The 22740-nt window shown below is 40.6% G+C and overlaps 1 protein-coding gene across 12 annotated transcripts in view; it reads right to left on the reverse strand.

The window, feature by feature from the left end:
* Positions 1-18793, reverse strand: part of phactr4b (phosphatase and actin regulator 4b) — a 39236-nt gene extending 20443 nt beyond the window's left edge. For 2 of the 12 annotated variants that reach the window (XM_054781470.1, XM_054781468.1), the window contains exon 1: positions 3190-3445. In XM_054781470.1, coding sequence (XP_054637445.1) covers positions 3190-3250 — 61 coding nt within the window. In that variant the 5' untranslated portion in view covers positions 3251-3445. Of the gene's footprint in view, positions 1-1464; positions 3155-3189; positions 3446-8852; positions 8898-9119; positions 9229-17683; positions 18171-18259; positions 18491-18547 lie in introns of those variants that run through there. The other 10 variants (XM_054781471.1, XM_054781479.1, XM_054781474.1 and 7 more) reach the window with 9 other exon arrangements.
* Positions 18794-22740: the final 3947 nt, after the last annotated feature.

A 22740-nucleotide genomic window follows, 5' to 3' on the forward strand; every position in this document is an offset into this window, starting at 1 on the left:
TGGGGGGAAAAAAAATCAATTAAACATGGCCCTCATCACAACATTATGATGCCACCCTTTTTTCTTTTACATACTGAAAACAGCAGCAAGTGAAGGTGGTTGCAGTGAAGCCTAACAAAGTATCTTTCTCAGAATTTGGTGAATATCCATGGGCTCCCGGCTTCAGGCAGTCACAACAGGCAAAGTATTAAATTATTACTATAATCTTTTACATGGTGGCCCAATGGTTAGCATGTCAGCCAAACAGGCAGGAGATCGAGGGTTCGAGCATCTCTGTGTGGAGGTTGACGACATGCATGTTTAGCTAACTGGCGACTCTAAATTCTCTGTATGAATGTGAGTGTGAATGGTTGTTTGTCTATATGTGTCCTGTGACTGACTGGCGACCTGTCAAGGATGCACCCCGCCTCTCGCCGACAGCTGGGATAGGCTCACCTGTGATCCTAACGACAAGCAGTATAGAAAATAAATGAATGATATATTTACAATTATGCTAAGTGCTGTGCTAATTAAAATACTTACGCAACTCTGAAAATGGAGGTAAACTTCATAAAATGCCAGTGATTCTTAAATGGTAAATGATACGGGTGTCACCACACACTGTTCATGAGATGAGATTTTAACATTACTTTTAAGAAAAGCACAATGAAAAAATATGACAATACATTGCAATCTATAGTACTAATTTAATTTCGTGTGTATGCTACCGGCCCTGTCTCCACCCACCGAGACAAAGAATGCATGGCTGACAAAAGGGCTCACTCCGTTCATGCCGTTGTCCTGTGGAACAAACGCGCCAATGTGCTGAAACCAATGCACAAAGTGAAACCTCTCCCTGCCTGTTTGGAGGCAAGAGACAAGGAAAACAGACGTACATGCACATGGCAATATATTGAGGCCGGCAAAATGATCCAAGTTCATTTTCATTTATTGTGCGATTCATTAATTGATTTGTTATTGTCCCAGGCCTAGTGCCCACAAGACTTTTTTTTTCCTCCAAGAAAGCTCTTGTCACGGTTTAATATCGTGAGATATTGTGACACACCTAGTAAATAACATACTTTTTTGAAACATGTGAAAGGCTACATTATAATCACATCTTGATTGTTGCATTTTAAATCCATTGTGGTGGTGCATGAACCCTCTGTCATTGTCCAAAAACTTTTGAACCTAACATACAGGATGTCTTGGCGGCACTAATGCCTTGCAGTCTGATTCCAACAATGTAAGCCTACAATGCTGATGTGGATTACTTAGTCAAAGAGTAAGAGAACACGAGGGCACAATTACAAATAATAACTGTTCCAAGAATTTAACCTTTTAGCTGTGAAGTTGATATTCACAGATGACACTCATTGTCTGTAACACCTCCCAGTGCAACAGTTGTCATCTAAAACACAAAAGCATTATCATCTCTTTATCTTGAAATGTTTGTCTCCAAATAAATTAATATGATAATTCTACCTGGAAAGTGTCTGGTAAGTGTCCAGCTTCCATGGCGGCGGCTTTTAAAACAGCATGCCATGGGAAAGAAGCAGGGTACATTCAGCAATTTCAAATGCGACTGATCTCGATGTATTCCAAAACTTCAATCGGCGTAGACCAAAAAAGTCTGAAAGTCAGCGAAAATTAAAATCAGAGCTGGTTGAGCTTCAAGGAACACATCCACACTGAGGAAATCCATCTTATATTGTCGTAGTACAACTAGGAGGATTCTGACCAGCTGCCATAACATCCTAATAAACCAGTGCGGTTGACCCGTGATCCAAATGTTTATCAGTCGACTGCAGCGTCCAAAGAGCCTGTGTCACAGTGGCTCAGCTGAAGCCAGTCAAGCAGGATAAAAGCAGGCTGTGCCAGGCCAGCACACATACAGTACTACACAACCAGGGCAGTAGGCATCCATTTGAAAAAGATGACTGATCAAATCCTTTGAAGACAAGCACTTAAACCTGATTAAATTATCGCACTACAACACACACAAAAAAGTACATCCAAATGACATTTCTGATTCAAGAGACCAGTGGTTCAGCTCCAATATATTCTTCACAGATAAAGAAAATCGGCCAAATAATGAAAGTTTTTGATGAGGAAAATTGAGCCTAGTTCTGAGTGACTGTGGGACTGGAAACGGCCAAGGCGAAAAAGACACAAAAAAGTACAGGAGTGAAGGGGGCAGCCTGGAAACAGAGAGAGGAAACGGCACTCCACCCTGATTGTGCGACTGAGAACAAAGACAACCTCTTCCCCTCACAAACCGTAACAGTGCACTGTGCAGCTCTCAATCACACTGTTCTGCAAAGTCCAATCCAGTGACACCAGTGAACCATTACCACTACCTGCTAACACATTAACAACAACCTGCTTGTGTAAAACATGTCATTGCAATACAAGACAGGAATTCTGGTAGTCGAGCTGTGTAATCTGAAGCTGAAAGATAAGGCATTTGAGTCAGGAAACATGGGGGGGTGTGAGACTTTAGGAGGCCACACCTACCAGTCCTGTAAACATGTCCCACAGTGGCTAAGATTTCCCTCTGACCTCATAATTCCATGAGTCATGACAGCCTTGGTCAGGTGAGCATGTGATCAAATTGTTGCTTGAAAAAAAAACAAAAAAAATCCTTCATGATCACTTATGTAAGAGGCCGACTACCACCAGGAGCAACACACAGTGAACAATTGCATCCACTTTAATAACCAAACCATTGGCAAGGGAAGATTATTTATATTCCCTTATCTGACACTCATAGCATTAAAATGTAACCTTTTCTTGTGGAATCTAAAAGCACACATTTTTACAGTACTAGTCATCCATACAATTTATGATTCAATCAACTGAGGTTTCCAATGTAATGTAATAACTGGGAGGGTGATCCCCATTATGAAAAGAAAGTGTGCAGCACATATGCATGAGCACATGAAAACACAGCTGACATTCCTTCATGTGATCTCAGTGATTTAACATTCCTTGTGGTGGTAAAGTAAATGGGAAACCTAGAATGAGAGAGAGAGAGAGAGAGAGAGAGACTGTGCAGTGGATGTTGTAAAACTAACAACTAATCGTGAGCTCTCTCCATCTCTGCTCAATAAGTGATTGAAACGTCGTAAAAAGTAGACAACTAATTGTCATGGAGAAATGCACACGGAGAAAGTACACTCAAGTACAGGAGTGAGTGCAGACACTCACCGCCATTGTTGTGTTGTTCTGGATCCTGAGCTGAGGTCTCCACTCGGAGACTCTGTCCCATGATCTAGCCCCCTGCGGGGCCTCTACCTGTCCTGCACCTTCAAACGTGCACAACTTGGATAGATGCAAGGCTGCACCTGCCTTCCTCACCCTTCAACAAAGCCCTCTAGTCTCCGCCATGTCAAGTCCTATCTTGTTTTCAGCGTTCCTGTTGTCTACCCTTCCTCAGTTCCTTTCAGTACTCCCCTCACCCCTCCCCTGTCTCAATCTCCTTAAGTCCTTCCCTCCCTGCAGGAGCTGGACTCCCTCTCGATGACCGACCCTCCCTCCTTGGCTCATAGCGCAGGTCAGCCCTCAGTGAAAGATGCCAACCATTCCTGAGAAAGTGGAGTTATGTTTTAAATGTTGTGTGTGCGTGAGTGTGTGTGTGTGTGTGTGTGTGTGTATGAGAGAGAGCGAGATGGTATGTAGGGCAATGTATGCAAAAAAAACAAAACCACAAAAGATAAGTTCCGTAGTGTTACATAGTTGTGTCACTATTTATTTAGTCTTGCAAACCTGGCAAGGAAAACCACAGAAAAAAATACAAGTTTGAGTAACCATTTACCTACTTGAAAAAAATGTCAAGTGAATAGAAAGTGAGCACTTCCAGGAGACATGAATTCTTATAGAATCAGACCTACACTGATAGTTGTTAATTAAGATGACAAATACAACAAAATGTTGGTCACATTTGCTGTTTATCTCATATGTGGCATGCTTGTTCAGAAGCAACAGAGTGTGTTTAACATGCTGCTCACTCTCTCATTAACTCCAAACACCATTTACTGCAGTTCTTCAAGTCTCTGATGACAGTTCTGAACAGCATTAGCTTGCTTTACTTGAAATGTTTACCAAGGAACCTGCACAAAGACAGACCACTACACAAGGGGGAGTGTGTGCAGTGGACCCCAAGAATCAGTGCTTTGATTCCTTTGGAGGTTTGAGTGTCTTCAGAGAAACTCGTCCAAGTGTGCCTTCAGAGGACTCCAGAGCGCTGAGCTGTGCCATTATGTCTGGATGACGTTTTCTTAGCATTTGGCTGCATCTCGTTTGGTTTGTAACGATGGTGCGCTAGTGTGTGTGTGTGTTCAACAGTGTTCCTTTGCTTTTCCTGTGCCCCACATACAGGCTCCACACCGGGCCAACTTCCAGAAAGAGCTGAGCCAATCCGCATGAGCCCAGAACCTGTCGGCCTGACCTGGATAACAGACTGGGCCAGACTTAGGCAAGCTGAAGCAAGTTTGCAGTGTAGAATACACATACATGCACAAACATATGCATGGTACTACGAGTGATTCGAAATGTCCTTTTATACCTATCACAATAAAAGATCATAGTGCAAATTGCATTGTGGAGGGCCAACAGGAAGTTCCTCATCGTTGTAACTGGGAAAGGCTTAATGGAAACAACTTTGGAACTCAGCTCGATTAAACGAATGAAGGGAATACATACTGTACACAAGTTACAACAAGATTTTGACGGCATAGTCGAAGACAAGGTAGGGCAGTGATTCAGGCTGCAAGCGCCCCCTAGAGGACCGCCAAAAAAAATCTGCTTTTCACCTGTGGGCAGCGAGGAGCTCAGTTGCAGACCTGCCAACATGTACATTTTTCCATACTCTGCATGCCTTTTGACCATTAATTACGCTTGCATGTGTCTCTGCTCTCTAGGTCCGCATTTGCACTTTCAGTTTCGAGTTGCCACGACAATGTGCGCATAGGTGGAGTGACGAAGTCTGAGCAAATCAGAACATTCCCTTTATAATTGCAGACAATCACAGACACTGACACTCTTTTCAAGTCTTAACGCAAGTTACGATTTATCAACAGCACAGTACGCAGTTCAGCTCTCACACACGTCACTTCATCTCTCATCCACACTCACAACAACACTTTTGGCTTGTCTACTAATAACATCAACAGCAAGAGTTGTTTTTTTTTTTTTTTTTTTTTTTTAAATCGCTCTTCTCGTTATGAGGTGTCTGATGCATGAAATGAAACAAACCCCTTCAGTCAATAACTTAATGTTCTGTTGTTAAACAAGGTTTAAAAACATGAGACGATGTTGCACATTTCTAATGAAATAAACCATAAAAGCAGGGGAATGCAGCCACAAATGGCCCACTGCACAATGTACTGTAGAAATAAAATGAAACAAAAACATGAAAAATAGGAAAAATGGAGCAAAAAACCCAAAAATGTCCAATATAATGTAAAAAGCCAACTGACTGATGCATTACAAGCTGAAAGAAGCAGAAGAAGACAACCCCAAGTCTGGAGCAAAAGTTATGGAAAGGTTTGTTAAGAGGGGAACAGGTAATAACATTGAGTTGTGACTGCCACTGTTCATTTGTCACATACGAACATATATCAGCAACTTCTGGCTCTGATGTGCAAAAATTAAAACTGTTGAAGAAAGTTAAATATTAATTGGCAGATTGTAAGACTGTCACCCCATAATTGTATTTAGCACATTTTTTCTGCAGTTTTTGAGTCCCTCCTTTTTGTTGCAGTAAATTTGTATTTATTTTTGTGTTAATCAGCCTGACTCGGGCTTTCTTCTTTTCGAAGCTTGATCAGTTCCATGCACTGATGGCATGTTGTTGTACATACAGGGTATGTGCTGGTTTCTGTTTCACTGATAAATATATTTGTGATGAGCACATGGTTTTATGTCATTTGACAAGGCTTAGGCTTGTTAAACTGTAAATACTGTAGGTTAGACAGTAATTGAAAACAAATCAAATCAAGATTTAGATAAGTGTTAAGTTAAGATAAAATTAATTAAAATTTGAATGGGCCCCGGGCCCCTCTGTACTGGAAAGATTGAGCCCTGGGCAGACTTGCCAACATTGGAGAAATTGTGGTATTTTTAACTAAAAATATATTATTGAACAATTGATTTCCCATGTATTTGTATTACTTTAAAACAGGCATCAAATTAAATTCAGGTTTGTGTCAAATTGTACAAAATTAGCTTCACACAATTACAAGGCAAAAAAGGTCTTGTTGGCCCTGCCAACAAGGTGTCCCTTATTTATTTTGCGGAAGTTGGCAACCTTACCAGTTAATTTGCCAGTTTTGTTTTATTATTATTGAACATTTTATGTTGCTGACAAACTTCTGCTCCAAACTTCATCTGAGTAATTGTTATGTTATGCGCAAATGAGCTAGTTTGCCAGCCAACGTTAACTCCAAAAAAAGAAAGGCGACGAACACCAAAAACAAAAGGCGGGCCAATGTGTGTGAGGGGGGCGAATGGTCACTGGGAGTGGCTCATGTGTGAAAAAGAGGGTGGTACTGGAGTTATAATGCATATGAGGCCACCAAGAAGGCCTTCCAGAAGCTATGGACAGAAACAGGGTGGTTATAGAAGACAGTTGACATTTATTGTTCAAGTATTTAGCAGTAATATATATCGTGTTTTTTTTTTAAGTAAACAAATTTGATGCAGATTAGATTTTTTTTCCCCTTTATTGTACCTTTTGCAATGTGCAGTGGGCCAAAAAAAAACTTGCCCCTGCGCTGCACTTTGGACACCACTGCTTTTATAGCAACCAAGCTTTTTGGTTTGGGTCATTAGAAATGTGCGACATTATCATATGTTTTTAAACCTTATGTAACAGCTCAACATAAAGTTGGACTTTAACACGCAACTTTTTTCGGTAATGGATTCGGGGATTCGCGGTTATCCTACTAGGTACTCTAGCAACATTGATGTTCTGAATTACGGACACTCCGATCGATCGGCCACCAATCAATATCGGCCAATTTCCGTTTATAAAAAAAAAAACACGTGATTGGCGTATTCCGATAAATGCCTTTCACAAAAAACGATCGGCGTGCAGCGGCAAATCTTACATGTCTGCTGTGTCACGTAGGGTTGCCAGGTGACTTTTTACCACAGTGACGTTTTGTTTTTAAAACAAACAAGCAATAATAATTCATAACTGGTCGTAAATAAAGACAGTGTTTCCCATACATTCATTTATTTTTGTCAGGCTGCCACAAACAGATTTGGAACTACCTGTTCGCCCTCGCTCCTAAACACATTGTAACGCACCTGGTCTGCCAGTGGATAATAAGATAAGAAGGAGAAGAAGAGGTCTTGTGTTGCCAACTTAGCAACTTTGTCGCTGTATTTAGTGAGTAATCAGACCCTCTCTTGGTAACTCTTTCAAAAAAGCAACTAGCAACAAATCCAGTAAACAGACGTTTGGCAACTCTGACATGAACGAGCAGCGTGTGCTCCTCTGGGCCTATCCCCCATCAAAAAGCACTCAGAGGTGGCTCTGTCTTGTTTGGGGAGAAAAAAAAAAAGATGACAAAAAGAAGCAACAGAAGAAAGTTTGTAGTTCTAAACATGTCTGTTTTGCATTTTATGTTTTTTTTTTGTCACTTTTTGAGAATGTGTGGTCAATTATGCAAATTCAGCGATTACATCATTATGTCACGTCACCCGCCAGGCACAGCCCACCACTGCCATAAATAAGATTGCTCTCCTGTGGAAAACGATCCTGTTACATAAAATCCACCATCTTCTGTAATTAGAGCTTCGACATTTGTAAACAATGCCTTTTGAAGTGAACTTGAAACATACTGGTACCACTGGAATCAAACATTTATCAGGTCCACCACTAAATCCCGCAGATTTAAGTGCCGATGTCAATCCAATATTTCTCAAATACATTGCTACAGTTTCGCAAATGGTGTTCTAACCGAGGCCTCTCACCTATTTATCTCCTGTTACGTTGTCCACTTGAACATATAAACAACAAATAAAACGGTTCTGATAAAAGAGTCGGTGCCGCTAGGTGGGGTAGAACAGATGTGGCATCTGTAAAGCTGAAGTTTTATGTTGGGGCTTAAGTGCTACTGTACACACTAACACTGGCATGAAGAAGAAATAAGGACTGGAAAAATTCCTTTCAGCACACAACCAAGTAATGCCCAGAAAAAATATAAGGAAGACTGATCTACCTTGTGTAACGGAGGCTGTAAAACAATATAGAATAATATATATTATATTTATTAGGTATCATGATGTTGTAATATAGATTATTTTATTTATTTAAGTATTATTCTGATTTGTGGAAAATACATACAAATATAATAGTTTAATATTACTATAAAAAATGCATTTGCACATTAATTAAACACCTGGTAGAGTACCATGCATCTAGATGGAGTTGAGTTAATAAATGCCCATAGCAATTATATGGGGGACGACTGCATGTAAATATGCCCTGTCTTGCAAAGGTCAATGAGTGAAGATAAATTCCTTTAGTTCCTAGACTCCACCCTTTAACTCAGCTTTATGAATCTAAATCAAACAATAACCATACCAATATATTTCAATGAACACAGCTCTCCAGCAATGTTGCATACAAACTCTTAACAGACCATCGTATAGCAGAAGTAAGAAGGACACAAACAGACCCTCAATCAGGCTCTGTGGCCCAGAGGATGTGTTGGTTAGTCCTTGAGTGGCTCATAAAATGTCCACAAGCGAGACGACGCTCATAAACACAGTGGATATACGGCAAGATGACTGGCTCAACAGTTCTTTCTGCAACATTAACACGGCACTTAACAAACCACAACGTCCAACTTGGTACTCACCACGATTTTCCATCACAGAGTTTGCAGCCCACCAATCAATGGCTCCTGAAAAACAACATTGACAGACCTTCAGTTAAACAAGTCAGTTCATTCTCAGCTGAGTTGTGTCTAATTTTAGCGAAGAGTTCTTTGAATATCCCAGAATTTGACTCAAGTTTGAACACTGTGTTAAACAAATTTGGTCGAAGATAACATTTTGGATTGTTGTTGTACGACAAATTTCATTGAAGGATGAAGTGTAGACTGCTGTTAAAAGTGTAAACCTACACAGTAGAAAGTCATGAGTGGGGGTGGCACGTTTCCTCAGCAGCAATATCACAATTTTTTCCTCAGGTTTTCAGCATAGTGAAGATGGCAGCTCCACCATCTCATCCTCCTTGACAAAGAGAAGCAGAAGACATTAAAAGTGACGATGAAACATTTATAGAGATCTAATTTAGAGAGTACCAACATATTTAAACTATTTCTTTGCTTAGAGTGATGGTGCTTTTGATATCCCATATGGAAAACGGAAATAGAAAATGGAAGTTTCTCACGCTTTGCAAATGTTTAAAACAGCGGTGGATATTTCAGGAAGCCGTAGTGTTGTAAAAATCCTTCTTCAAATGCGTGATGAGATTGGTCGCATTACACTTCCCGGTTCCGTGCCACCACGGGAAACTTGTGCATGACAAGTGTTGCACTCAGCTGCAACGTCTTTTTCCGACTTGAATGAAAAACCTAGCCACATGGCTGACATCACTCCTGCTCCTTGCTAAACATGCTAACAACGCTGCTGTTGTGATCGTGTGGGTGCCGCATGCCGGACACAAGGACTGCTGCTGGATACATTTGCTTGCGCGGAGTCTGGAATGGACTGCGTATCTGTAGTGCCAATATTGGATATTTTAGATACAGGCCAGTATTGGACCAATATCCGATATCAATATCAGATCGGGACACACCTACACAGAACACATGTAAACATATGAAATACAATAAAAGGATTAAATACAAGAATTACATAAAACAGTAATAAACAAAAGAACAACTCGTTATTTTTATCCCACACACTGGGGGGTTGTTACAAGAAGTAAAGCGGGCCTTAACATCCCGACGTACGTGTTACCACATGCACGGGCTCCGCAATTTTTGGGAAATTTGTTGGCCGTGGCCAGCACGTAGAGGAAGTAGGATATCAGAGGGGTTGCAAGTGTGTCGTACTAATGGAGCAAGTGATTCATGACACCAAAACGCTTGCTGCTCGCTGTGGCCGTGCAAGGCGCATTAATGTCGGATACGCTATGTGAGCAGCCGGAGGTCAGGAGAACCAGAGTGTTGGCCGGGGGAAGCCGCCCGCCATGGCCGGGTAAGGCGCATTAATGTCGGATACGCTATGTGCATCCACGGGGGTCGGGAGAACCAGAGTGTACAGCTGGAGGAGTCACCCACCGCGGGAGGAGCAGCTGCCATGGCCGGGCAATGTACACAATGTACTTTTAAACTTGCGACACATGCCAGGGTCACACACACCTCCTCTGCCTTGCCCTTGCGACCTGGCTGCACGCAAGGTTTTCCTGCATGCGCGCAGAAAATAATCTGTATCCCAATTTTCTTCCTACGGGCTTTGTGTGCTTGAAAATTTGTGCAGGCCACGTGCGTATCTCTTGCTGACTATTGTTCTCGTGTTTTTGATCAGGCCTTTTCGAACATTCCACGCTTTTAAACAAGTAATAAAAGTATGTAGATTTGTGATGATATTGAATCGATATCGGATGATATTCAAGGCTGCAATATCGGAATCGTATCGGAAGTGAAAAAGTTGTATCGGCAGCCCTGCTTTAAACTACAATAAACACCCTTGTGACACGCTCCAAATGTGACCTTTAAGTTATATTCTGTAAGAATTGGTCGGCAAGGTCAAAACGTCCCGAATAAGAATATCCGTGTATCAATGATGAGTTGAGAGCAAATTTGGGTTAGTCAGAACACATAAGGAAATTTATGCTACGTTAGCTGCCAATGTACTGTGTCGTGAAAAAGTGCTTGCCTCCTTCCTGATTTCTTATTGTTTTGCATGTTTGTCACACTTCAATGTTTCAGATCATCAAACTAATTTAAATATTAGTCAATGACAACACTACTGAACACAAAATGCAATAAAAAGTTTCATTTAAAAATTGCATTTTGTGTTCAGTAGTGTTGTCATTGACTAATATTTAAATTTGTTTGATGGTCAGAAACATTGAAGTGTGACAAACATTCAAAAAATAAGAAATCGGGAAAGGGGCAACCACTTCCAACACCACTGTAATGTATGCATGACATGTCAACTCCATTGTAGACCATGTAGGTTGTGTAAATACAAACCATGAGCAAACAACACTGCTTCACTGCACAATTACACACGCACACACACACACACACACACACACACACACACGGCTTCACTTGAATGGCGCCCATGAAAATGGGATGTTGGAGGCCTACTTCCCTCACCATGTTAGCCCTCTACCAACTTGATGTCACAATAACAATCACTGCAAAGTAGGGGTGTCACAAGACGAGACGATGCAAGAGATTGGGTCTATAAGAATGAGACAAGATGAGATTTTAACTTTACTTTTAAGAAAAGTACAATGAAAATATGTCAATATCTCGCAATCTACTAATCTAATTTCTACTACGTTCTGCATTCTGTGTGTATGCTACTGCCCCTGCCTCCACCCACCGAGACAAAGAGACTATATGACTGGCAAAAGGGCTCACTTCTTTCTTCTATGATTTCAGCACATGCTAGGTGCTGAAATCAATGCAGAGTGAACCCTCTTCCTGCCTGTTATATATTGAGGCCAGAAAAATGATTGAGTTCATTTTCATTTATTGTGTGATTAATATATTTATTTTTGTCCCAGGCCAAGTGCCCACAAGACTTGTCACGTTTTAATCTTGCGAGATCTTGTGACACCCCTACTGCAAAGCATGGTAACTAACTGCCCTACACACATTCAACTGAAAATGTAACACTTAATCACTTTAAAAACCTTCAATCACTCCTTGCCATAATGACTAAGGCCATTTAAAAACATTTACTATGAAATGTTGTCCTTGGTTTACTATGTTTTAAGTAATCGAGAAGTGACTTTTTCAGAAAACTTCATCCTTGGTGACTCTTAGAAAAAAGGTCCTTTAAATATTCCAATAGTGAATATTTTCAGAAATTGGAGTGACGAATTGGGAGTGCAGTGTTTAAGAGAGGAATGAACAGTATTTGTGGAAAATACTGTATTCATCTATACGTTATGTACTGTATGACAACACAATGTACATGTCAAATAGAAAAGTGACGAGGCAGGCAAAATACCAGGTCACCCATACCAGGTCCTCATTAACATTGAGGACACCAGCAGGGGGATTTTCTTTTCTGTCCAGCTTGTACACCACAAAAAACAACTCAACAATGAGGCATGACAAACCAATCCCTGAAGCCGTGACTGTACATCCATCTGTGGTGTGCACACACCCACTCCGCTACACTTTCTTTGCGCTAATTCAATTACGACAAGGGAGGAAATGGCAGCAGCTGGCTGGGTTATGCCATCCTTAAATAGCAGTTTGCTTCGCACTCTCAGGCTCAGGATTTGGGCACAAAGGCCAGCGGAGGAAAATCATTAACTGCGCTCACAGGACTCTGTTGAATGGTGTTTGACGTCTGAGCAAATAACACACACAGCGGTTGTGAACACCTGACTGTGGCCCAGACAAAGTTGCCGCAGTTCATGCCAAGTTTGGCGAATAGTGCTGTATCCGTCCACTCCAGTCACTAGTCAGCAACCCACTCAGAATGAATGAGGATGTCTGTTTTCTATCAGGGTCAGTGGAGCGTCACTGCCCTAGAAAAGAAACATTCACCATAGGGACTGGTGGCCCACTTTCAACAGGGGGCCAAAATGCTACTTGGTGCCTTTTTGCTCAACTTTTTTTGTATTCTGCGCTCCTCAACCTGTGTGATGAAGATTACATCACAGGGTGACACATCATCCAATAATACTGCTGAGCATCCTCACTACTGAACGTCATGGATGATTCTCTCACTTGTCTGTCAGCACATTATTATTGTTTGGGCTTCAAAATGTGCTAATTAATTGGAAAAACAACTCTTAATTGATGATTTAATCAGCCAAGTATTCAGTTAGTAACCCCTGAACACTAATTATTTAACATACAATGTCATTCTGAAGGGGATAAGTTCGGGGAACACTCTTTTCTGTTGCAGCATGATCAGTGTACAAAACAAGGCCCAAAAAGATGTGGGTGGAGTTTGGTGTGGAATCATTTCAAGCAAACACCTTGGATGAACCAGAGAGAACACAGGTTGTGAGCCAGGCTCTCATCTGACATAGGTGACCTTGCGAATGTTCTCACAGACTCACAAAAGAGTGGCTTTATGGTTTCTCCCATCTTCCTGGAGGTCGAATAGCCAAGAACCCATCCATATAGCGAAGGGTAAATTCAACTATGCACAGCTACACATCTACTTGTCAGCTGAGGCAGGGTAGAGACAGAGAAGAGACCTTTTTTTTTTTTTTTAAATTAGGCATCCTAGCTCAGGCTTATCTGTGAGCAAATCAATCAAGGGGGCTGACAGCTCACCCATCAGAACTGCCTCTTAATGGCCCATTAAAGAGTGACAGCCAATTGCGAGTGGATGCAAAGGGCTGCAGCTCCAGTCGACATTTTCTCTGAGGAGCAAATTGACTTCAGGAGCTATTAGGCTTCAGGCTGATTGAACCAGAGGAAATGTTGCCGTAGGAGTGGCTATGGACGTTGTCAGGTCTTTTTTAGGGGTCCCTTTGTTACCCTATAAAGTTCCTAAGCCACCTTATAATTATAGGTGTTTTTTTGTTGTTGTTTTTTTTTTTTTTAAATATAAGAAATTAGTTTGGCCATTCGCTTAACACAAACCATCAAGAATATGAAATTAAATTAATAATAATAGGCCCCAAAGTTGTTAATTGATTAAACTTATTGATTGATTTAGGTATTGGGTAAGTAGGCAGAAGTTGCATGTCATTTCTTTTCTGTTACTGCACCTAATTACTTTACTTAACGTGCTGCATCACAAAAAACGCTGCCATTTTACTCGATGAATCACGCTGAGCACTGCACTGTCACTGGTATAACTGCTGACACTTCTTCTTCTTGCTCTAGCCATCCCTTTCCCCTGGTTCTATCCACTGATGGCCAACACCACCGGCGAGGCTCACTGGCTATCATTAATCAGCTGGCAGGAGGAGCAATTAATTGAAGTTTCTTTTGACTTGTCCTTATTAAGTGTGCGTGTGTGAGCATGTGTGTGCAAGTATGTGTGCGCACAAGTGTTGAAAAAAAAAACTGTCAAAGAATCGCAGTCTAAATTCTAAGCCACAACATTGTGATTCACATTTTTTCCAGATTTTTAAAGATCGCGAGTGAGAAACAGGAGCTAGACAGGCTAGCTAATGCTGGGGAGGCCTGCATGATGAAGACTTGGGCCCTGCCCACATGGAAGTGAAAAGAAAACAAAAAATTATTTTTCTTGCCGTTGTCAAAAACGTATCTGTCAACATGGGATCCGATCAGGAAATAGTCCTTGTCAAAGGACACACCAAAACAACTCAAAATGATGTAGAATACACACCAGTGTGTACGTAACGCTGCAAATCTTAACACAGAAGACAGGCTCCAGGTCGACGAAGAAGACAGCAGCCACAACAGGAGACAGCGACCAAAACAAGAGTGGAGTTGTGACGAAGGACAATGTCCATGTCTATGTTGTATCTGAAACAATATTTTATCAATACTGTCTGTTGTATTTTCTAATAGATGGAATTTCTAATGGACAAAAAGAAAGTAGATGGGAGTTCAGCCATTTGTCTATTTTAACAAAACGTAGCCATCATTAATGTCATGAGGTAGGTCAATAGAAAAGACTAGTTTATGGACTTAGGAGCCATGTATGGTGATCGCTTTTGCATGCAGATTGCCTGACAGTGTTAAAATAGCAGAAGATTGCTTCAGCACCCTTATGTCAATAACTTAATTACTCCTGTTCTGTTGTTAAGTAAGATGTCATAGGGATGGGGATGTCCCGATCAGCATTTTTGTCCTCATAGTCGATCCAATACTTTTGACAATGTTATTACAGCTTATGGAAGTGACAATGACTAGGCTTACGTGCAGTCAATATTCGGGTTAAGGTCAATATTGCGGTTTCTGAAACACTGGGAATAACCAGTTTACATGCGTGACATGAAAAAAAAAAAAAAGCACGGACAATGTTTCCACGCACGGTAAACGTCATGACACAATGTGCGTCATTTCTGCATCCAGGGTTCTTCCTGTATCCAAAAACAACAACACTGGCACGGCAGATAATAAACGCCTTTGTTCCGTTTTGGTGCTGGTACTGACCCACTACCAGTACTTGACACTATTCTGTCTCACTTTCTTTATTAATGGAAGGCGAGAACGTGAAGAAATAGGAAATGGAGCCGGAGCTGTGCCATCCATATCCATGCTACATCCCCACAGCTCCCCGGACACTTTTGAAGATGCGTTCGTACAAACCCTGCTTCGCGTAACTGCTTGCTCACCTTCTGATAGATTTCGCTATTGCGGTACTTTCTACCGTCAATAAAAGACATAAAGCTCCTGTCTTTCACCACACTAACAAGGTGGCTTGTTTCCACCTTGCTCCAAAAGTGTGGGGTTTTGCGTGTCGCCATGTTTACAAGTAGTTCCTGCCAAAGACACAAGATTCCTTTTGAATAGAACATGTGCAGAACACAAATTAATGTTCCTTTTGATCGGGATATCCCGATAGGGGTGTACATGACACGATTTTCGAGTTAGAAAAGGAGTAACCCAGGGGTAATATTCGGATTTTTAAAAACCGGATTATGAGCATATTCCGGTTTTTCAAAAGGGTTATTGGTGTTTACATGGCCGTGGGCAACCAGGTTATTGCTAATATTCCAGTTATGATACGGTTATTTGACTGCATGTAAACGTACTCAATGTTTTAGCAAGTTACTAAAGTAAACACCAATAAAATTTTTACAGAGCTTATTTCATTGAATTTAAAATTGAATAGTATTGTTGTAGATCAACAAAAGCAGAACATAGTGTGGATCCACACATTCTAAAATATGGCAAAACCCCACATTTCCCAAGACAAGAGATGGGTCGGTTGTCCAAAACAATAAATTTGACTACCTTTTCAGTGATCCGCAATGGCTTTTCGCGCTCTTTTGGATATTTGTCTTTCCACCTAAAGTCCAGAGTTTGTTGCTTTGGCGCAGCAGCCTTTTTGTCGGTGGCCTTGCTAAACACTGCTTACTCCGTTTTATGTTTGGCCCTCAGATGACGTATAAAATTTTTGGTATTAAATGCAGCTCTGCTAGTACCACCCATTGAAAGCGTCATTTTGCAGACATTGCAAGTGGCTGTAGAAAAGTTTTCATTTACAATGCAGAAGTACTTCCACACGGCTGACATGGCTTTATTTACTTTCCAGCCTGCTGCAAAAACAAAGCACTTTACGGCACCTGGCGTAAAGATTGGGTGGGCTCATCCTCCACTCTATGATCAATTAAAAAGGCAAAAATCGTCCCAATCCCGAGGACATCTCTATTTAAAAACATGACCCACATAATGTCCCACATTTCTTATGACACAAGCCAAAACTCTCCGATCTGCTCGTCCGTACATGAATGCTGAAAATGGAATTTCTAACAATCTTCACCCTGACCAGAGTTTTCCCAAACACTTTAATGCTGTCTGGTTTGCGTTCATAGTTGTATTTTTACAGCAAAGTTAGACCAAAGAACTCTCATACTTAAGCATATGCATGAAGTTGCGCTTCGACTGAACGGCGTATGTGACATTGTCTGACAACTTCACGCATCAAAACAACATGGCGTCTTGTGGGTCACAAACACTCACTCCACTTTTCTTTCTATGGAAGATCTTTTACCAGCCGGCATGTTAAGATGTAACAAAGAGGATATAAATGAAAACAAATAAGGAAGGTTCCATTGGCTGCAAGGAAACGGCGTTTCTGACAACTTCACCAAACTGTAAAGAGCAACACAACCCCTTTATTGAAAAGAGGTACGAGTATGTTTAACTACTCTATTTACTATTTTCGTTTCTGTGCTTACATTTAACTCTTATTTTTTCAAGATTTTCCAATCATCTTTCTGTTGGGTGTTGCTTTGCATCACCTGGTTACACATTTGATGACCTGATATTCGGTGTTTTGGTCCCTTGGTGCAGTCAGTATTCACACTTGCCTCTTTCAGGACTACAGTCTGCTGGTAGGCAGACCGAGACCCATCTCTCAGGTGGTCTCGATCCCCGTTTCGTCCGGTCTGGTCCTTTTGATCCTGGATTATGTTCACACTTTACCAAACGAATCGTACTAACAGAGCAAACTGACTCCAGTCTGTTTTAACCAGAACAAAAATGACAAGTGTGAACGCACCCCTCAACGCACCGTCCCCCTCCTTTTTTTCAACCCAAGTGACGTCCCAAGAAGTGGCTAACAAAAGGTTTAAGAGCAAGAGCAGGGACACGGGAACAATTTAGAATGTATATTATGTCAGTAACTGTGTTAACCAAATGACTAATATGCTCCATAAGACACCCAGAAACTCGAATTGACAGACATGAATTAACTCCTGTATGGCTGAACGCTCAAACAGTCCTTCCTAAGGTAATTAGCTCTACATGGCGTGTTACTTTACAACTGTAACGACATGCGTGACGATCACTTAATCGTTTTATTTCCGTGACAAGGTACACGTTACCTGGGTGGTTGACGCGATTTAAAGCGAGTAGAGTCTGGAGGGGAAAGAGCCTCTGAATTCCGGGTGTAATAGGAGGAACAACATTACTACGGATACTTCCGGTATTGAATTGTGTCTTTTAGCCCGAGGTGTCCTCGCACCAAGTGGGCTAGAGATAAGTGAGCAGCCGCCCAGCCTCAGGGAAAAAAACGACAACATCCGGGGTTGCCTTTCGCAATAAAAGAAATGTCTAGTTCTTTCTAGCAGGCAGTCGACATGACCGGTCTTGTGTATTTTAACAGTCAACTGACTTTCCCCACACACAGCGATTGTACACACACACACACACACACACACACACAATTAACCATTCGCAATCTCTAATTTGGCGAACAACTAATATAAATCAATCAAGTCTGACGTAGTAGCATACTTGCGGGCGCCTACAAGAGTAGGTATAGCCTTTCACAGGCCTTACGGCTAAAAGCATGTCGTCAATATGCAACACTGATCACTCAAACCAGATTGCAATTTAAGCTATGCAGTAATGGAGCGTGTTTAAGATACATAAAGAATGTTTAAAAATCAACTACATACCACAGATCACCACGTATCCTTTGTTTGTGTGGACGCCTTGTGCAAGGAATATGTGCAAAATACGTCCTATTTCAGAAGAGGCGAGAAGCAGCAGGTAACTCATGAATGTATTTTTAAAGTGCTTCCCGTGGTAAGTGGAGGGACGCTACATTTACACATAACACATTAGTCTACAATACTGCACAGCGCTCCGACTATTCAGTCGGGTTGTCTTGTAGCCGACCAGCCAACTTAGGTTATTATCCTCGCCAGAGCACAATGGACTCACATTCCTCCTTATTGACTCACCTTTCTCCGCCCTCCTCTTTTCAAAAACTACAGCCAATGTGAAAATATCACCCACGATCACTTTCACCCGCTTCTAACACTGCGAAACCTCAAAGTCCAAACATTTTAGCGGACTTACCGGAAGCCATCCTGAGCTGGGCATGGTGGTACCGGTAGTCCTCGATGGAAACTGTGGATCCTCTGTGGACGCTGTGCGACCGCCTCTTCTATGAGTGCTACACACTGCATTACCCACAAAGCATTGCGGCCAAACGATCCGGGTGAGGAGAAGGGCGGGGGATTATTAGCCAGCGCCTAGCTGGGCGCTTCCTCCAATGTCGATGATTTTGCGCTACAAAACGCTGTTAATAAATACATGATTTAGACACACTACCAAAACTAGTAATAATTTACTGTCTGCAACCGTTTCAGATATATATATCAACGCTGCGTCCTATTTTGCAACGTGAACGTGTCACAAACTCCTATTTGAGCAGCTAAAGGTACATATAAACGTATTTTCATTTGTGTTTGACATTTCTAGAGTGCATTCCGCTAAATATGCAAAGAAAATATAAATACTTTGTCGAGGTTTGGCCACCATGTTGTAGAAACGCCATCAGAGCTCCTCTGGCTCGAGTTTGCCATCTATTGGACAACTTCGGTCATAGCTAAATTAAACACTCTCCAATTATTTTCTTTTCCTGTTAGAAAATATTAACGTGAACATTTTGACATTCAGTACTTGCTGAGACATGGCGAAGTCGCAGGATTAAATGAGATCTGCTTCCTCCTACTCCTCTTCGGACGTGTTGAATCGTGCATGCGTAAATTGTAGCGTAATTGCATGTTTGAAACAAATAACCCATTGCCATTACCATAACATTCTACTATGCATGTATGTGTCTGTATATGTATATGTATTTTTAATATATATGTTTTAAATATTTTGTTTAAAAAAATTGCAATTTAAATTTGAACAATCACATTTCAAATTGTAATTCCACTTCTACCATAAAACAGAACAATATTAAAAAAGGATGAAATAATTAAGAATAATTGATCTTACGTTTTTGCAAACAGGCCAAACTGGCATGTCCCCACTCATGTTCCACTCATGGTCACCAGGCGCTAGCCTATTCCTCATCCAACTAACAATTGCTAATTAATAGCTCACTTTAGCCTAAAATGTTCACACTTGTTACGGTCCACCCTGTTACCATTTTGCACAGTAACAGGCTGTTCTTTCTGTAATTTTCTTTATACATTAGGTTGATAGACTGTAGAGTGGTGTGAAAAGTGTCTGTGCCCTTCATGATTTCTTATTCTTTTGCACGTTTGTCACACTTAAATGTTTCAGATCATCAAACAAATGTAAATATTAGTCAATGACAACACAACTGAACACAAAACAAAGTTTTAAAATGAAACTTTTTATTATTAAGGGAGGAAAAAAAATCCAAACCTGCATGGCCCTGTGTGAACACGTGATTGCCCCCTAAACCTAATAACTTGTTGGGCCACCCTTAGTAGCAACAACTGCAATCAAGCATTTGTGATAACTTGCAATGAGTCTCGCTGTGGAAGAATCCTGACCCACTCATCTTTGCAGAATTGTTGTAATTCAGCCACATTTGAGGGTTTTCCAGCATAAGCATCTCAATAGGATTCATGTCAGGACTTTGACTAGGCCACTCCAAAGTCTTCATTTTGTTTTTCTTCAGCCATTCAGAAGTGGACTTGCTGGTGTGTTTTGGATCATTGGCCTGCTGCAGAACCCAAGTTGGTTTCAGCTTGAGGTCACCAACAGATGGCCGGACATTCTCCTTCAGGATGTTTTGGTAGACAGCAGAATTCATGGTTCCAGTTATCACAACAAGTCTTCCAGGTCCTGAAGCAGCAAAACAGCCCCAGACCATCACACTACCACCACAATATTCTACTGTTGGTGTGATGTTCTTTTTCTGAAATGCAGCGTTACTTTTATGCCAGATGTAATGGGACACACACCTTCCAAAAAGTTCAACTTTTGTCTCGTCAGATCCCAAAAGTGTTGGGTCAATCACTTTTTCACACAGGGCCATGTAGTTTTGGATTTTTTCTCTGTCTTTATAATGAAAAGTTTCATTTAAAAACTGCATTTTGTGTTCAGTTGTGTTGTCATTGACTAATATTTAAATTTGTTTGATGATCTGAAACATTTAAGTGTGACAAACATGCAAAAAAAAAAAAGAAACCACACTACTGTACTTACTTTAAAATGAATTATTGAAACAACATGCATGTATCTGTCAAGGAATGGTAAGCTATCTGCAGAAGAAAAGGCGCGACAGGGCACAGCATCACGTGGACCCTGAAAAATGGGCAAAATACCTAAATAAGGAGAAAGGGAGGTTGGAGAAGGGACGTACAGTGAGAAAGTATGGGGCAATGGTGCATTGTTAAGTATGATGATGAGCCTTACCCAGGAATCAACTCAAATGTTGAAGATGATATTAGAGTGAAATTATGCAAAAGGACAGAGTCAACAAGTTCTAACATTGGACATTGATGATAGATTGAGGACATTTGCTGGTCCAAGGATGAGCAGGTCCTGTGCTTCCTGAGAGCATCACAATCTGTAAACAAAAAAATCTGTACAGTAAGACAAAGTGGTGTGGAAGTTAATAAAAAAAAGCACATGGGTTAACTATAAAAAACATCAAACTGGAAACTGTCTCGAATGCGTATGTTGTTTGTGCATTATTGTCATAGTAAAATTAGATGATACATTTCATTTCAGGGTGAGATCGTGATAAAGTAAATGAATGCATTGTTAATGCATTGAAATGTATGGTGATACAATGCAATATGTCCACCCTTGTATTTTTTTAACATGAATTACATAAAATGTAATAACATTTTGATTGCCTGTGTGGTTATTAACATGGTGAATGAATTGAACTACTGATATCAGTTAAAAAAGGGAACATGTCAATTGAATGTTCTTTTTATTGCAAATGAAAAGTGTTGAATCTACATTTAGCTTTAAAATAAAACTTTTTTTTCAACATAATGGGTATTTTTTCATATTTTTAAAAACACTTTTACTCAAATAAAAGACATTTTAGGTGTTAAAAAATGTAAAAAGCACAATGAATAAGCGTTAAGAACACTTATGAATGAAGATGTAAATGTCCCGTAACAGAGTGAGCATTTTGACAATGTTGAATGCCAAGAATTTGGTCATAAATATTTGAATTCAATATCTTGAGCTCGACCAGTATATTTGTCTTGCTCTTTAATAAGCCCTCATTCAGGTAATTTCTTTGGAGTGACAATGCTGAAATGGCACCAAATTGTAAGAATGACACATAAGGAAATAGGGTCATGAAGTATGGTGTCGAGGAAGGGATGGGATAGTCCAACTAAGTCATATAGTAGAACCTCCATGGTGAAACCACACCTTTATTAACTGTACAGGCAATGTTTTAAGTTTAGCATTCTAAACTGTCATACAAGTTCAAAGATGTGTTTTTCGTTGTATGGTTGTATTGGGCCGGCAGACCATTTCTTATGTTGCATTATGTGACATTCCTGGTTGTATGGGTTTCTTTGCCATCACTGGTGCTTTACTGTAGTAGTGTCACAAAAAAGCCAGAGAAGAAGCGAAAAAAACTCCCATTTGACAGACATGTACAAAAGTTTTTAAAAATCCACCAATGTTGTTTTTCTGGGCATGTTTTTTTGCAGTAATTTAAGTGTTTGTCCTGATCCAGCACCATGGACAGAGTTCTTCCAATAAGGCTGTCATTGTTTTTTTGTTTGTTTTTTAATACTACAATCAAACTTTTCGCCACACTGTGTCACACCAGCTAGGTTTTTAATTCTTTATGACTTATGTACTTGAGAGGATAGTAAGGAAGTCAAGTTTTCATCGTTTGTAAGCAGAATTTAACTATTTACTAACTATTTAACTCAGACTATTTCTCATGACTTGTCAGGGTGGAAACCCATTGTGGTTTTGATCTCTTCTCTTCCTACGTATTCTGTCAAAAGATTTACTCCAGCATAGTATACACTGTATATATTTAACTTAATTCTACTTATTATTATGGCAACTTATTCCTATTTTATCACTTTTATTACATTTTTATAATATTTTATGTCTTCCTTTTCTTTTTGACTGCACAAGGTTGATAGTGTCCTTATTTCAACACCAGTTTGCTTCTTCA

This window comes from Dunckerocampus dactyliophorus, chromosome 7 (assembly GCF_027744805.1).
Source record: "Dunckerocampus dactyliophorus isolate RoL2022-P2 chromosome 7, RoL_Ddac_1.1, whole genome shotgun sequence".
Classification (NCBI taxonomy): Eukaryota; Metazoa; Chordata; class Actinopteri; order Syngnathiformes; family Syngnathidae; genus Dunckerocampus; species Dunckerocampus dactyliophorus.